The sequence below is a fragment of the Spea bombifrons genome, chromosome 3 (genome assembly GCF_027358695.1).
Source record: "Spea bombifrons isolate aSpeBom1 chromosome 3, aSpeBom1.2.pri, whole genome shotgun sequence".
Taxonomy (NCBI): Eukaryota; Metazoa; Chordata; class Amphibia; order Anura; family Pelobatidae; genus Spea; species Spea bombifrons.
In genome coordinates this window covers 48,242,136-48,260,129 of record NC_071089.1, presented here as the reverse complement: position 1 = coordinate 48,260,129, position 17,994 = coordinate 48,242,136, and the positions used below count along the sequence as shown (strand labels likewise).

The 17,994-nt window shown below is 40.9% G+C and overlaps 1 protein-coding gene across 1 annotated transcript in view; it reads right to left on the bottom strand.

Moving 5' to 3' along the window:
- PDE10A (phosphodiesterase 10A) overlaps positions 1 to 17,994 on the bottom strand; it is a 258,873-nt gene that overhangs the window by 91,605 nt on the left and 149,274 nt on the right. The window contains exons 8-11 of the mRNA XM_053461389.1: positions 14,512 to 14,562; positions 9,604 to 9,662; positions 5,216 to 5,267; positions 2,795 to 2,937 (exon numbers count right to left, since the gene is read on the bottom strand). Of these exons, the coding sequence (XP_053317364.1) occupies positions 2,795 to 2,937; positions 5,216 to 5,267; positions 9,604 to 9,662; positions 14,512 to 14,562 (305 nt within the window). The remainder of the gene's footprint in view (positions 1 to 2,794; positions 2,938 to 5,215; positions 5,268 to 9,603; positions 9,663 to 14,511; positions 14,563 to 17,994) is intronic.

Genomic DNA, 17,994 nt, shown 5'->3' with positions numbered 1-17,994 from the left:
CACCATGTCAGGCTCTACCCTACCAGCACAGACCATGTGATTTTTATTCGCTGTCATGTGTTTCTGCAACCACTAGTGGCCACTCTTCCCTCTCTGAGCCTTGTTACCTGCTCAGACAGACCCTTTGCAATACAGTGTCAGCAACCTATTTGCTTTGGCTCTATACCTGGCCCTGCTATCCTGTTTCTGATCTTCGGCTACTGACTCGGACTGCCCTTTTCACTCTGCTTAGACGATCGTTGCCTGCCTACTGACCCGGATTGCCTTCTGCCCTGCCAGTTGGATTCCTGGCGTCTGCCCTGCCAGTGGGCTTCCTGGCGTCTGCCCTGCCAGTGGGCTTCCAAGCCTTCCAAGGACTTCTGTGTCTCCTCGCTACAGCTCCCTTATATTCTGTCTCCAGTCCTGCTATTCCATCTGTTGTGTGTCTGTCTGTACCTACCTACCTACTGAGATGCATCAAGGGGTACAGACAGAACCCCTAGTATCCCCTGCACCTGGGCTCCTGCCCGACCTGCTTGCTCGGGTCCTGACACACTATTTAACTGGATGCATTTTTATTATTATGCCCAAAATGCATAATTTGTCTACATTGAATCTCATTTGCCATTTATCAGCCCAGTTATCCTATTTATCCAAATCCTCTTGCAGTGAAGACACATCTATTTCAGCCTTTATTACCCTAATTAACTTTGTGTCATCGGCAAACACTGAATCCTGGCTACCTATGCCCAGTCATCTTTAAAGCAATCACCCGACCCAACCAAGATAACTCAAACTTTTGCCACCTCCACACCTCAATAATGTTAAGGTCGTTAATAGAGTGTAATGTTTTAGGTAATTTGACCCCCAAGTATGATAAGTGTTAATCTCTCCATTCACTTGATATAAATTAGAGAGGTAGGTTCTACGGGTGGGGTCCAGATGGAGACACATAGCCTGCGTCTTAGCCATATTAATTTTGTGGTATGATACTATAATTGGGAGAATAGAGCTGGGAAAGTGATGAAAGCAAGGATGTCATCTGCAAAAAGGCCTGAGATACTTGTAGCTCCATCAGGTAAAGAAAAGCCTGTGATTAAAGGATCAGAGCATATGCTAGCCGCTAACGGTTCTAATGATAATACGTAGAGCAGAGGGGACAATGGGCAACCCTGGCGAGTGCCATTGGTGATGTTGAACAGAGAGGAAAGGAAGTCCATCATCAAGATACAGGCAGAAGGGGAGGTGTAAAGGGCCATAATAGCTTGTATAAATGTTGAGGGAAAGTCTAGTGTGTGTGCGAGGAATTGCCATTGAAGTCTGTCGAAAGCTTTTTCTGCGTGAAAGGATACAAGTAATTTAGGGCATTTCAGTCTGGTTGCTTCCCAGATTGTATTAATACATTTTCGTGTGTTATCAAAAGGCCCCCCCCCCAAGACAAACCCTACCTGATCCGGATGGAGAAGTGAAGGGAGAAGAGGGGATAATTGATTTGCTGAAATGTTTGTGTGTTATCAAAAGGTTCCCCCCAAGACAAACCCTACCTGATCCGGATAGAGAAGGGAAGGGAGAAGAGGGGATAATTGATTTGCTGAAATGTTTGCATATATTTTGATGTCGGGTGCACTTATTAACCCCTTGATGACAATTAACGGTACGGGCAAGTCACACAAAAACATTCAGTAACCGGGGCATCAACATCCATATTGTATGATTTGATGGGGTAAATTGAATTAGCCGTATTCAAGAATGTCCCCATTAACACAGGGGAAAGGATGACCACATGTCAAATTTCCAATTAGAAAAAATGCACAGGTCCAAAATGTGGCTTTTTAGCCCCCAAACAACCTGACAAACCCATGCATGTGGGGTATCACTGTACACATATTGGGGTGCTGTGTAACAGTGACATATAACAGGAGCTATGAATTTTTACCTAAAGTACAACGTTTGTGGGAAAAATACACACAAAAAAATACTACTGCAAACTTTGACAAAGGCTGGTGGTAAATGGGTCCATGCAAATAGTTTAAATACCAACATTTGAAATTACCCTGGGGTGTCAAAAGTATATGGTTTTATTGGGCACCAAATGTAAATTCAACATTGAAAAATGTGCATGCCCCAAATGTGGCCCTTTTGCCCCCAGACAGCCAGGCAACCCCTGTATCACAGTACTCAGGAGATGTTACTGAACACATATCGGTGTGTTGTGTAACAGTGATATATACCGGGACCTGTAATTTCATACCGGAAGTAAAATGTGTGTGGAAAACAAAGACTGGTGGTAAAATTAGTGAATGGAAATGGTTAAAATACTAGCATTTGAAATACCCTGGGTGTCTAGTCTTCAAAAATAAATACCGTATTTCCCCATGTATAAGATGCATTCGTGACATGGTACATTATCCTGCTGGAAGTAGGTACAATCTGGTCATAAAGGGATGGACATGGCCAGCAACAATATTCAGGTAGTTTGTCGTGTTTAAACGATGCTCAGTTGGTACTAAGGGCTCAAAGTGTGCCAATAAAATGTCCCCCACACCATTACACCACCAGCCTGAAATCTTCATACAAGGCAGAATGGAGCCATGCTTTCATGTTGTTTACATCAAAGTTTGACCCTGCCATCTGAATGTCGCAGCTGGAATTGAGACTCATCAGAAAGTTGGGTGAAGAAGATTGAAAAATGAACCAAATACCGTCTTACCTTAATCATGAAATGTACATAAATTGTATATTCAAGATAAAAAAGAAATATATTTCCAATGAACCATGAACTGCGTATTACTAGCTATAATTTGTCTTTTTTTACCTTATTTCTTTGGTCTTCTTGAAAATGGGTTTTCCTTCCATTTCCTCACCAATGTCAAAGAGATCAGAGTAAAGTTCCTTGTTTTTATGATCAACCTGGAAGAGTGCACATCTATCTGCATTCACCAGGTTCTTTGCATATATCTGTAGAAATAAAATTAAAAGTAAAAGTATAATCAATATACGTGTGCAACTGGATTCAGTCGGACTTTTAACGGAAATTGCCTGTGTGTGTGTTGTACGAATCTCTGATAGCAAGGTTGACAAAACTGCCTAAATTGCAAAAGTGCAGTAATTTTGTTGGGGTAATATATTCTTCATCTTCACTGATAAATATTGGTGACAAAACTAGGCATCTTACTGGGCATTCACATAGTGTGATTGTTTTTCAGTTGTTTAACCCCTTGATGACATTTGACGGTAAAATTATTGAATGCGTAATGTCCAAAATATGAGGGGTGCATAACTTTTGGGCCCCATCGTACATTGCATCCTTATGCCTGCGAAGTGCTGGTTTCAGGGAGACCAAACACGCCATGCAGGCATGACCGTAACAAGTGTTATGCGATCGTGTCCTTGTGCCAACTGGTATGGAGTTTGGTATGAAAAAAAGTGCAGAGACAGAGTGACTCGCTCTTGCGCTGCCTGGTTGTTGTGAACAGAGTTGTAGCTAGCTCCTTTTGCACTCAAGGCAAGAATGGGAAATTGTGCCCCCTCAGCTATTTCTCTTACAGAGGTTATTTTATTGCCTTTACACACACCTGCCCCTAAACAAATATACACATACACTGCCCTCACACACGACTGCCCCCACACACTGCCTTTACAAACACTATATGTTTAGATGGCACTGTGCCAATTGGTTCTGCAACTGGGCCAGTGGCATAGGCCAGGGTGGTCCCGTGCCCCCCCCAATCGAAACGGCATCCTTTTTTTGTGCAGGGAGCACTAAATCGGCCTCAAGCTGCGGGCATTTCAAAATGAGCACCGGAATACAACATCATATACTGGCGCTCAGCAGTGAAGCAGCAAGCTCGGCAGCTCACACCACGACAGAGGCCTAAGGCTCCCACCGCAGGACTTCTGCAAGGTAAGTGAACTACTTACTACTAGGGGATGAGGGTAGATAATGAGAAGGGGAGTGTAGATAGTGAGGAACGGGTGGAGAGAGTAGATACTGAGAAGGGGAGGAGGGGTGGTAGATAGTAAGAAGGGGGAGAGGGAGTAGATATTGAGAAAAGGGAGGAGAGGTAGCCAGTGAGAAAGAGGGTAGTAAGAAGATTGAGATAAATAAAGAGTGTTGAGATAAATAAATATATTTTATTGAGAAAAATAACAGATAAAAAGATAAGGATAATATTGAGCTAAATAAAGAATGAGTGAGAGAATGAATGTGTGGATGCATTGTGTGAATGAGTGAGAAAATGAAAGAATGACTGTGTGGATGAATTGTTTGAATGAGTGAGAGAATGGAAGAATTAATTTGTGGATGAATTGTGTGAATGAGTGAGAATATGAAATAATGAGTGTATGAATTGTGTGAATTAGTGAGAGAATTAATTAACGTGTGGGTAAATTGTCTGGATGAGTGAGAGTATGAATGTGAATGAGTGAGAGTTAATGAATTTATGTAAATGATTTGTGTGAATGAGTGAGAGAATAAATGATTGTGTGTATGAATTGTGTGAATGAAAGTGTGAATTAGTGAATAACTGTAAAAGTGTGTGTCTGTGCATATCATAGATGTATAATTGATTTGTGGAAAGGCACAAGAGGGCACAAGCAGTGTGTTTGAGCCTTGGAACCAAGATGGCACAGGCAGGGTGTTTATGGAACAAATATGGTACAGGCAGGGTTGTTTGGGGACAAAGTTGACTCATGCTATGCTGTTTGGGAATATAAATTGACAAGTCCTATGTGTATAATTTGGGTGCTGGCCAGGTTCTGTGTGGACAGTGTGGATGCGAGGGCTGGCTTTGGGGTGTGCAACCTGTGCTCTATGTCTGTAATTTAGAGGGTTTTATCTATACCTTTAATGCTGAGTTTACATGTGATTTCCAGTTGATCTATACCTGCCATGCTGGGTTTGTTTGTTCTGTTGATTTATACCTGCAATGCTATGTTTCCATACATTATTATCGTATACCTGCAAATACAGCATTTGTATGTCGGATTCTGTTTATTTAATCTATACCTTCAGTGCTGAGTTTACATGTGAATTTCAATGGATATATATTTGCAAATCTATGTTTCCATACATTATTTATGTATACATGCAAATATTGGGTTTGTATGTCTTATTCAGTTGACCAGACACTACTTAGTTATTGGAAGCATAAAGAGATAAAATAGATGGAGAAAACGTTTTCCAAATGAAAACAAAATAGGTTAAAACTGAATTTAAAAAAATTAAAGAACTTACCATGATATGTTCAAGTAAAGAATCAATTGCAACTATATTGTCAAAGTATGTTCTGGTACAAAGAAAGAAAATTGGTTTTAATTTAATAAATTTCACATATTCACATTTACAATACAACTTTGACATTTTGAGAAATCTATACCTCAGTAATATTTTTGATTTTATTTATTTAATTGATATTTTTGTTAACTATTTAAAATAAGAATTTATAACTAATATAAACATAGAGTGAGTGGGTCATTTAAACTTTAGGTTCCATTTTTTTGTTAAACTATGGTATGAAATATTTACAAATGCATTTGATGGGGTTTTTTTTAAACATCTTTTATTTTTTAGATTAGTATTGCTTGTGTTCGTCTGATAATAATTCTCCATAGCAACACTGTTTGCTATGCCACATCTTTTACTATGACCTGATTATACATTATATCAACTTTGGAGAACACAACACTGTCTTCTTCATATTACATTTTTGTGATGATTATATATATACTGTTGTGATCAAAAGTTTGCATACCCTTGGAGAATTGGTAATATATGTACAGTTTTTAAAGAAAAAAAGTGAGCAGGCAAAACACATTTCTTTTATTTCTTATGGGATTCATATTCAACTGTAGATTATAACTAAATGGGACAATCATAAAACAAAACATGGCAACAAATAAAAAAAATGAGATTGCCCCTGTTCAAAAGTCTGCATACCGCTGTGTATTGTCCCCTCTAGCATCAATGGCAGTGTACAGTTTTTTGTAATTGTTGTCTATGAGGCCCCAAATTCTTTCAGGTGGTATAGCTGCCCATTCGTCATTTTAACTTGTGTGTCACCCTGTGTGTCCTGTGGGCCAAACATGCAAGGGTATGTAAACTTTTGATCAGGCTTATTTGGGCAATATCTGTCATCATTATGATTTAACAAGGAGCCAAACAATAATAACCCCTTCATGACAAAGCCCGTACATGTATGGGGTCACGATGCACTGCATATAGTGACAAAGCCTGTACATGTACAGGCTGCTGTTAATTACCTGCATTGCCGCTTTCGCTGCTATCAGCGGCTTTGCAGGATCCACAGAAGCCTCACAAGTGAGGTTGGCCGTGGATCATGGGAGCAAAGCCCTCCCTTGAGGGCCGGCTAAAAAAGTGCTTAGGAAGCGCATAATCGATATCGAGGCATGTCGGTAACACAGCCCCCTACCCGATCACCTTGTGATTGCTCTGAAGAGCAACCACAAGCGCCATCAGTGAATGGTGCTGCTGCCATTCACAACATAGCCGTGCCAACTGTCAGAGTTCACAAAGGGTCTATCCATTCAAGCATACAGGTCAATGGAGCCCAGCTCACTAATCACAAAGTGATTAGTAAAATAAAATAAAAAAATTATAATTTTTATTTAAAAAATAAAAGTAACATGCCAAAACAATCCCCCACTGTCACAAAAAAGTCTACATATATATATATATACAGTTTTTTTCCTACAATTAGTTAAAATATTGGTATTTTAAATGCCCATGGGGTGGCTTGTTTAAAAAAAATGTATGATTTGATGGGGTAAATCGAATCGTCCGGCTTCAAAGATGTCCCAAGCATGGGAAATGGGCACAGACTGACCAGATGTCCATATCGGGGTGTTGTTTGACAGTGAAATATACCAGGAGCGGTAAATTCACACCTGAAGTACAATGTGTGTGAAAAAAATACAAAAAATGACTACCATAAAGTTTGACAAAGGCTGATGATAGAATTAGTGCATGCAAATGGTTAAATTACCAGCATTTGAAATACCCTGGGGTGTCTAGTTTTCAAAAATATATGGTTTGATGGAGTAAATTGTATTGTCTGGCTTCAAAGATGTCCCAAATACCACATGGGGCAGAATGACCAGATTTCGGGAAAAAATGGCTTTGAAATAGAAAACCACTACTTGTAATTATTGCCCAATAACTTGCAGAAAAAAGCAAAAAAAACAACATAAAAACATTTGGTATTTCTAAACTCAGGACAAATAGTAAAATTGATTTAGCAAGATGAGTAAAAGATTTTTCAAATAAAAGTGAGAAAAAGTCCCTTTTAAACAAAAAAATCACCATATTTTATCATTTTTTTATAGTAAATTAAATGAGATGATAAAAATAATGGTATCTAAAGAAAGTCCTGCTTGTCCTGAAAATAAAACAATATATAATGTGTGTGGGTGCACACAATGAGAAAGAAGAAAATTACAGCTAAACAGCAACACTGAAAAATGTTAAAAGAGCCTTTGTCCTAAAGTGTACTACGAAAAAGAAACAGCCTTGTGATTAAGGGGATAAATGGTTTCATATGGTTTCATATATATGATCACTAGCCTTAAATAAAATAGTTTTTACGCATGATAATTCATATTTTCAAAATCAATGTCAACATTTCACAATTTCTGCCAGGGTATGCAAACTTTTGAGCACAACTGTATGTATATATATATATATATATATATATATATATATATATATATATACACACACACATATATATATATATACATATACACACACAGTATATATATTGATCTTGTCTGCAAGATTTCTGTGGGAAATGCAAGTCTTCTGGCTGTAGTCTGTATGGTGTAGATGAGTACCGTATGTGCTCGATTATAAGACACGTTTTTTTTCAGAGCAAAAATCGGGGTCGTCTTATAATTAGCCCTCAAATAGGTCTGAATATGAGACTAAGATCCAGATCCCCCGCAGCGCTGCAGGGGACCTGGATCCTCCTGTCTTATGCCCCCCCCCAAACTTACCGGTGCTTCTGATTCCCCGGTGTGTAGCGTCAGTGAGGAGAGTTCCCCGCACCGGTGCAGGGAATTCTCTCTGACAGAGACAGGGAAGGTCTGCGCGATGGACGCAGACAACCCCCGCTGCTAACCGCACCTCCTTCCGGCTGCAGCGGAAGTTGTCTACGCGAATCGCGTTGACGTCTACATGCTGCCCCGGCTCCACACCAGGAATCAGATGCACTGGTAAGTTTGGGGAGGGGGTTAAATGGGGGCATAAGGCATTTCTGTAGGCAGAGTGCTCTATGAAATGCCTTATGCCAGAGTGACATATAGGGGTATAAGGCATTTCTGGAGGCATAGTGGCACATAGGGGGTCAAAAGGCATATCATGGGGCACAGTGGCATATAGAGGGTTAAAAGGCATATCATGGGGCACAGTGTCATTTAGAGGGTTAAAAGACATATCATGGGGCACAGTGGCATTTAGAGGGTTAAAAGGCATATCATGGGGCAGAGTGGCATATAGGGGGTATGAGGCATTTCTGGGGCAGAGTGGCAAGCCTGGGGGCAGATGTGCATAACTGAGGGGGCAGATTGGAAAATAAAAACAAAATATTTTTCTCAATCATAGCTTTTATTTTAAAGAAATATAGTTTACATAGTTTACATGAATTAACATTTACTGGTAAAACTTTTTTCCTATAGAGTCGTCTTATATTCAGGCTTTTTCTTTTTCCTAAATTAATATTCAGATTTAGGGGGGTCGTCTTATAATCAGGGTCATCTTATAATCGAGCAAATACGGTATTTAATAATGTCTTTAATTACCTAATTCTTAGTGGAGGGGTTTTCCATCACACTTTTTCCCCATCATACCTAATTTGATTTGTATATATATATATATATATATATATATATATATATATATATATATATATATATATACCCCAATTAGCCATAACATTATGACCACTGACGGGTGAAGTGAATAACACTGACGATCTTGTTATCATGGCTGGATTATACCATATTTGCTCGATTATAAGATGAGGTTTTTACCCTTATATTCGAGGTTGATTGCCAATAAAACGATTTCCTTATAGGAAATGTTCCATCTAATTTTTCTTAGTTGGCGTGCGCAGAAAATTTCTCTTGTGCAAAAATTTTCACAGAGCAAAAATTTTGTGCGCACAATACCCTCCGCATAAAGTTTCAAAAAAATTATTACTTTTTGGGAAAAACTGTTGTGCGCACAATTTTTGGACGTGTGCGCTCTCTTAAAAAGCTATGTTCTTTGTTTCTACATTAATATTCAAATTTTGGTCAAACCCGGAGAGTTCCCAGGTATGATAATTATGCTTACTGATTAGTATGAATTAAAGGATTTTTTGCTGTTGCAAAATATAAAAACCCGTGCACGTGGGTTATTTATTATACTACTTGGGGGCATGTTGCCAAAATCCTCTATATTTTTTAAATGATTTATATCATTTTTTTCATCATCACATCGCTCATACAAAATAATGGACTGTACATATGAAAATTATATCAAGACAAAGCCTTATCTGTCTGAAAAAGTAACAGTATATAAAATGTGGTGATTAAACAGACATTACTAGAGGTTTACTGACTTACTTTGACACATCAAGCAGGAAGTCATTTAGCTCAGTCTGTTTGGCCAGTCCTCTACACACCTAAAATATAGGCAGTACCATTAAATCACAAGGCCTAACTATGTATTAATATTTTGACACACACATACACAATTGATGCTTCTACTCTAGATTGTAAGCTCATTTGATCAGGGCCCTCCTCACCTGTGATGTTATATTTTACTTGTTATGTCCTGTCTACCCATTGTACAGTGCTATGGAATGTGATGGTGCTATATAAAACAATACAAAAAATGTCTCTGCCAAGCATTATTTGACTGGAAATAGACTGATGTACACATAAGATTCTCTATGCACCACAAATCAATTGCAACAATCAAAACACCAGCCTTGCTTACTACAAAGTTGGAAATGTTTCTGGGAGTTCCTTATTCATTATCTATTAAATATTAGAAAAGCATACATTGTCAGTATCTTTCAAGAGAATGTATTTTATTCACTAGTCACACCGAGGCATGTTTTGAACATTGGGCAGAAAGCGGTAGCTACTTATCCTTAGGGGCCCGTGGTAGCCGTACACGTTTTATCAAATTACTGTTGCAAACTCATGTGAGAGCTATATATATATATATATATATATATATATATATATATATATATATATATATATATATATATAACATGACCTGTGTTCTATTACCATTGATGAAAGAACATGCAATTTAGGGGCTCCTTCTATTGTTGGAATGACTGTTATGACTGCTTTTTTGGATTGGTAAGGTAATTTGTTGAATAGCAATATCTGAATTTTTTTTAGTACAAAAGAAGGGATCCATGTGGTCCTGGAATTTGGAGTTTGATAGCTAGTGTATAAAAACCGTCCCCCCAAACAAGGCACAAAGGGGTTAAAGCCTACAAACAAGGGTAGAGAGTGAGGCCTATAACCTAAGGTGACCACATTTTTGAAAATAAAATCCGGGGATATTTTTTTTAATTGGCAAAGAGTAAAACACTATTTTATAATCACATTTTCTTCAAACTATTTATGCAGTGCATTTGGTATGTGTTTATGAAGTGATTGTATATATATCATTTCTCACATTTTGTTCATGAGATAAAAAAAAAATACTTCTTAGAATCTTTTGGGCAGATTGAGAGCATCATAGGCCTGGTGCTAGGGATTAAAATAGACAGCATCTAAACTCCTCGGCATCTATGTGTACTGGATAAAGATGACATCGGTATGAGGCAGATTATATAGGATAGAATTTTATGTGATGGGATTGGGAGTGCATCAGTAGACTAAAAAAGTTCATCATACATGACCTAAAATAAACAACACAAACCCTTTACTTTTCCTCTCACTGATTTCTGGGCCTAGAAGGTTTTGTCCTCTGAAGTGACTACAAATTCAGGAGGGCATTTTATCCCTGGATAAGTAAAAATTAAATAATTCAATTCATTCCTGCAGAAAGTAAAGTGCCTTGAAACAGACAACCAAATACACACACCGGGACAGGCTCTTCCACATCGACACCCAAACACAAACACCAGGACAGGCTCTTCCACTCCGACACCCAAACACACACATACCAGGACAAGTTATGCCACATCGACACCCAAACACACACAAACCAGGACAGGCTCTGCCACATCGACACCCAAACACACACACACCAGGACAGGCTCTGCCACACCGACACCCAAACACACACACACCAGGACAGGCTCTGTAGTCAGAATATCTTTGGCTTGCCATCTCTTTCCCTTCCTCCGGCTCTTTGATATCTTCCTCTGCACGACCGAAAGGACTAAGGGTCTTCCTTGCTCCGTATGATGCCCTATTCCTGTAAGGTCGAAAGGGGTTAGATCTAAAATGCGCTGGGGTTCTCCTCTGGGGTAGCCAATTCTTGTTGCCCATAGTAGATTCCAGGATCTACATCTCTCCTTGGTGCCTGCTGGAATGGCAAGGGAAAATAAAAATAAAGCCAAAATGTTTGGCCATAATGCACAGCACCATGTTTAGCGAAAACCAAGCACAGCACATCAGCACAAACACCTCATTCCAACCGTCAAGCACGGTGGTGGAGAGGTATTGATTTGGGCTTGTTTGCAGCCACAGGACTCGGGAACCTTGCAGTCATTGAGTTGACCAGGAACTCCTCTGTATACCAAAGTATTCTAGAGTCAAATGTGAGGCCATCTGTCTGACAGCGATCCCAAGTAGACCAGCAAATCTACTGGCTGAAAAAGAAAATAATTAAGGTGTTGCAATGGTCCAGTCAAAGTCAAGACCTCAAGCCGATTAAAATCATATGGTGGGAGCTTAAAAGAGCTGTGCATAAACAAATGCCCACAAACCTTAATGGCCTGAAGCAACGATGTAAAGTAGTGTGTGCCAAAACTTCTCCACAACCATATGAGAGACTCAAAGTCATGCAAAAAATGATTACTTCAAGTTATTGCTGCTAAAGGTAGTTCTATAAGTTACAGTGAAGGAAAAAATTATTTGATCCCCTGCTGATTTTGTATGTTTGCCAAATTTTGGTGTGTTACTTACTTTTTTTTTGTTATGTTGTACCGGCGTCAATGTATAACAGTGGCGTCCATCGCTTCTATGATGCCCAGGATCCAGCATGTACTGGCTGTCTGGGCATGACAGGAGTATGATTGCTGTTAGTAATCATATATATATTTAATATAGCAATGACACTCCTATCATGCACAAGCAGCCAATACATGCACATAACCTACAGCCTCCCTGTGCCCTGCCCTCCCTACTTACACATCCATGCTATCACATGCATATTCATTCATCACAAACATTCATTCCTTCATTCACGTATACTCACTCATGCACCCTTCCCTCACCCTTACCTGAACTGCAGATCTACCAGTGCCACTCGCAGTCTGTTTGAACTTCTCTTCACCTGCCCTGGGGAACAAGAACGAAGCGGAGTCACGTAAGGTGACGCGCATTCACGTGACTCCGCTGGGTTCCTGTTTCCCTTGACGGAGCAAGAGGCGCTGCTGAGCAACACAGAGGAAAGTGTCAGGGCCCCTGCCGATGATTACTTTTGGTGTTTTTGCCGATAATGCTATTTGCGGCCAATACGTTTTGGCCACCGATATATCAGTGCATCCCTACTGTCTTGGTGTGTGTGTGTGTGTGTATGTGTGTGTCTGGGTGTCGGTGTGGCAGAGCCTGTCTTGGTGTGTGTGTGTCTGGGTGTCGGTGCGGCAGAGCCTGTCCTGGTGTGTGTGTTTGGGTGCCAGTGTGGCAGAGCCTGTCCTGGTGTGTGCGTGTGTTTGGGTGTTGGTGTGGCAGAGCCTTTCCTGGTGTGTGTATTTGGGTATGGGTGTGGCAGGGCCATAAAATGGCCACCAAAATCCTCAGCACCAGGCCCATGATGCTCTTAATCTGGCCCTGCCTCCAGTGTGCGTCAGCCATCTTAAATCCAGCTTGTACCCACAGTGTGATCCAGCCTTGTGCAGTTTTATTTGGCTAAACTTGTTTTAAATGGTTTATGGACTGACTTTGTTTTACTGTTTAAATAATTTAGTATTGATAGAATGACATATTGTCATTGATAGAATGACTGTCTACTGCTTTTTTCATTATCACCAAATTAACCCTGTATTATATACGCATTATAAAGCTAAAAGGCCATATTTTCTCTCAGTGAAAAATGAGTGTAGCCCATGCACACATACATTTCTGATGAAGTGGCCCACTGCAGAAAATAACGATAGAAGCTATGCAGTTTTAAGGTGTGTGGGGGGGTTCCACATACAAGATCCGCCCCAGGTGCCAAATACTCTTGGTACGCCCCTGTGGCCACCAGGTTTGCACGCATCTCAGGAGGGATTTTGTTCCATTCCTTTTTGCAGATCCTCTCCAAGTCATTAAGGTTTTGAGGCTGATGTTTGCCAACTCGAACCTTCAGCTTCCTCCACAGATTTTCTATGGGATTAAGGTCTGGAGACTGGCTAGGCCACTCGAGGACCTTAATGTGCTTCTTCTTGAGCCATTCCTTTGTTGCCTTAGCCATGTGTTTTGGTTCATTGGCATGCTGGAATACACATCCACAACCCATTTTCAATGCCCTGGCTGAGGGAAGGAGGTTCTCACCCAAGATTTGATGGTACATGGGCCCCATCCATCGTCCCTTTGACAAGGTGAAGTTGTCATGTCCCCTTAGCAGGAAACCACCCCAAAGCATAATGTTTCCATCTCCATGTTTGACGGTGGGGATGGTGTTCTTGGGGTCATGGGCAGCATTCCTCCTCTTTCAAACACGGCGAGTTGAGGCCAAGTAGCTCAATTTTGGTCTCATCTGACTACAACACTTTCACCCAGTGTTATTCTGTCTCTCACTGTTCAAATGAACCTATGAATAAAATTACAAACTGATCATGTCTTTGTCAGTGGTGCCAAATATAGGATCTGTCCCGGGTGCCAGGTACTCTAGGTATGCCCCTGCACTATCCAGCAGCATCCCTTCAACAGTATCTGGAAGTTATTATCCTCCTTGCATAAACCTGCATCAGGGAGCCCTTCTGTTCTTTGCACACAATAAAGCACCCCCTTCTTGCTAACAGTGTTGTACCATACCAGCACTACAACCCACTCCTATTATTGTACCCTGCCTCCACACAGCATCATCTGGCAGCCCCTCTCCTTCCAGCACATTGCACAATCCAGAAGAGCCTTGGTGTAAATTCTTATTCTTGGTCATGCTGGGTGTCCCATACAGTGTATGTCCAGTTATAGTGCTATTCTCTTTAAGCCACCACCAATTCCCACAGTAACAACCATTTTATATGTATAGATAGATAATTAAATTTATAAGATACGACTATGTTTTGGAAAACCATGTAAGGGATTAATATAAAGTGTTTAACAGCCAACATTTTCAATTTTACTTACTTGTACTTGATGTATTGCTACTGATGCCCAGGCAAGATTAGCTGTTGCCACCTTACAAAACAAAACAAAATGTTAATTGGTTATGTAGCATATCTAAGATAAATATTATTTTATATAAGAGAACAGTAGATTTTGTGTGAATGATAACACCCATAAATGCGTACAATCTTGTTTTCCCCACAATCAATTAGTGGGTATATACATTGATTGCAATGGTGATCTAAGAAAGACGCATTTGTTTGTGAAAGCAAGGGCTGAATGGTGGTACACATTAGACCCCTGAGAAGAATTTGAAATATGGTCAGCAACTGTCAGTCTTTCAGATCTGTACATGTCGTTAATCCATACAAATGTCTGAAAATGAGGAAGGACCCCAATGAAACCCACAAAAATGAAGCAAAGCGTTCTGACTTTAGCTTGCATTGCATTGGTTTTTCACTCACTCTTATACACATCTTCTTTCACACTCTCACAGTCCCGCTTCTTCTCTTGAGTCATCTTATGCTTCTGTCTTTTTCCTTCATCCACTACCCCCTATATCTGCTCCATTAACCTGGTCTCCCTGAGCACTTCCGCAAAAGGACTGAGCCTCCGGACACACCCTCTCCCCTACTGGTGAAATGGGGGAAAGGCTGTCCCTATGGCTCCCACTTTTTGCGGACGTACTCTGAGAGGCTAGAATAATGCAGTCAGAAAAAAGGAGACGAAACATTGCATACACATTGCAGTTATTGCATAATCATTGTAACCCTAGTTTATGCAATCTTTTAGAACCTGTCTATTTTTCATCAACAAATGCGGTGACAAACCTGACTGGGAAGTCTTCTGCAACTGCAAGGAAGTTTGTACAGTTACAGTCTCTGTTGAGGCATGGGGACAAATGGTCAGAAACCAAGAACTTCCTATTGAAATAGTTGAAGCAAGGTTTGCCGGTCTATGGAAATACAATCGTGGGAGGACTTTAAGAGGTGATAAGCCCCTCGGCTAGAAGATGAAGATCTGGTAATAAATATGAACAGGAACTATGAGGCTAGACTATGGGACCAGACTGATGGGTGTTTGAGCTACAACAGCAATCAGACTGCCGTTATTGAAAGGGAGTGTGTAATACACTCAGATGCATGGACAGCATGCTGCGATTTAAACCAGGAAAACTATGTCAACCCAGGGACAGGAACTCACACCCAGTCCATTGCCCATTCTTGACTCAAGGCAAAAACCTTTCAGGAAAATGAGAGGTGTCGACCTCTCATTTTTAGGATTCCCCCCTTTACCTCTAACTGCACCTTAAGTTAACTTTATTAAATCAATTAAATTAACCCTCAGTCCTCTGCATTAAATTAACCCTAAAGACCCCATCAACCACAGCTGCCCCTAAATTAACCCTAAAGAGCCCATCAACCATAGCTGCCCCTAAATTAACCCTAAAGACCCCATCAACCATAGCTGCCCCTAAGTTAACCCTAACGACCCCATCAACCATAACTGCCCCTAAGTTAACCCTAACAATCCCATCAACCATAACTGCCCCTAAGTTAACCCTAACGACCCCATCAGCCATAACTGCCCCTAAGTTAACCCTAACGACCCCATCAGCCATAACTGCCCCTAAGTTATAAAAACCCTCTTTTTATAATCCATAAAAATCGATTCAACTAATTGATAATGAAATTCGTTGGCAAAGATTTTCATTATTGATTATATCGATTAGTTGTTGCAGCCCTAACCAAAACTCATGGCACCAGAGGCATCAGTCCACAGCTCCAATTCCACACTTGAGACTGGTGGTGCAATCCACAAAGATCGGCTGTTATACTCACAAAGAAAAATATCCCAAACCTTCAAGTCCTCTTTAAGGTCCACGGTCAGCCTGATAAAAAGATGGGGAGCTTTAACCCCGGCTGTAGCCATAGACAGCCGCCGCAAGAAAACCCTCCCCATGGGCATGATACAGCATGCAAAGTTGAGCTTACCAATCAAAGACTGGAGCTGCTTCAAAGTAACCTTGGAGGCCTGTAAGAAACTGGCCACCATAAAACGCATATTATGAACCTTATCCAACGGCAACCGATACACCATCTCCCCCGAATCCAATTCAATACCCAAAAATCTCAGACGCCTGCAGGGGGACATGTCTTATCTGGGGCCAAAGGTATTCCAAAATCCCTAGCAACTTGTTTGACAGCCCCCAACAAAGCATCACAGTGAGACGCAGAACGGGGCCCAATACACAAAAAGTTGTCTAGATAATGAATAACAGACAGCAACCCACTCCACAAACGAACTGAACATCTCAAAATACTTACAGGATATGGAGCATCCCATCGGGAGGCATTTATCCACATAAAATTGCCCGTTCCATTTGCACCCGAGCAGATGGAAACAATCCGGATGAACCGGTAGCACCCACTCCACAGCCTGATCAAAAAAGGCATAAGATACTGTGCTCAAATCCGGATCAATCCCATCATTGACCCGGCTCCTTCTTGGGCACTACACCCAATGGGGATATCCTTAAATTAGGCAAAGGACAAGTCTGGAAAATGCCCTCCATCCTCCCCAATGCTACTTCTTTATTTAATTTATCCGTCACCACATCAGGAAAAGACAAAGCGGATTATAAATTGCCAACAGAAACATTAGAAACACCTTCCCTGAACAGGATCCTAAAACCATCCCTAAAACCGGAGAACTTGGTCATGATGGAGTCACCCAACTGCCCCTTTAGCTTTCTTCTGTTTCTGAAAAACATTTGGCAAATAGGTGAGACCCATTACACCCAGAGCACTCATGCTTAAATCGGCACAATGATCCCCATCAGCAAAACCCGTCATTGTACTTTCAGCAATAGCCTTTCTGCATGCCGGCTGATGTGCTAGAACTGGAATTGTCACCGACCGCTGATGGAAAGGGCTGAAATTGACTGCGGCCAGGTGTCATAACCCTGAGCCACAAAGAAATGTCTTTGTGATCCCATCTCAAACTATTTCTTAATGCCATCCTTTGTCTAAACTGTTCATCATAGCGGAGCCATGACTGACCACCATAGACCATAAGCCTCCCCAATGCTACCCATGTACCCAAATAAACCACTACAATGTTCAGGGTTCTTTTGACCAATCACACTGGCTAGGATGGCGAACGCTTGAAGCCAATTGGAGAAGGTTCTCGGAATTAAACAACAGCGCCTTTTCACCTCATCCTCTTTCTTACCCTCATCCCCCTTTTTAACCCTATCCAAATTAAATTTATCCAAAGGAAGCAGCAAAAATATTTCAACATACTCCCCTTTCCAAATCTTATCCCGTACCTCTGCTTTTAAATGAGCCCCTAAAGGTGCCTCAAAACACACATAAACTTCACCCCTGGCTGCATCTGCCAAGCGAATGGCACCCTGTTTATCCCCCACAAAAGGATTCCACACCACTAGTTCCAGAAGTAACAGGCGCAACAGGCCCAGTGGGACCTTGCAACGTATTCGCC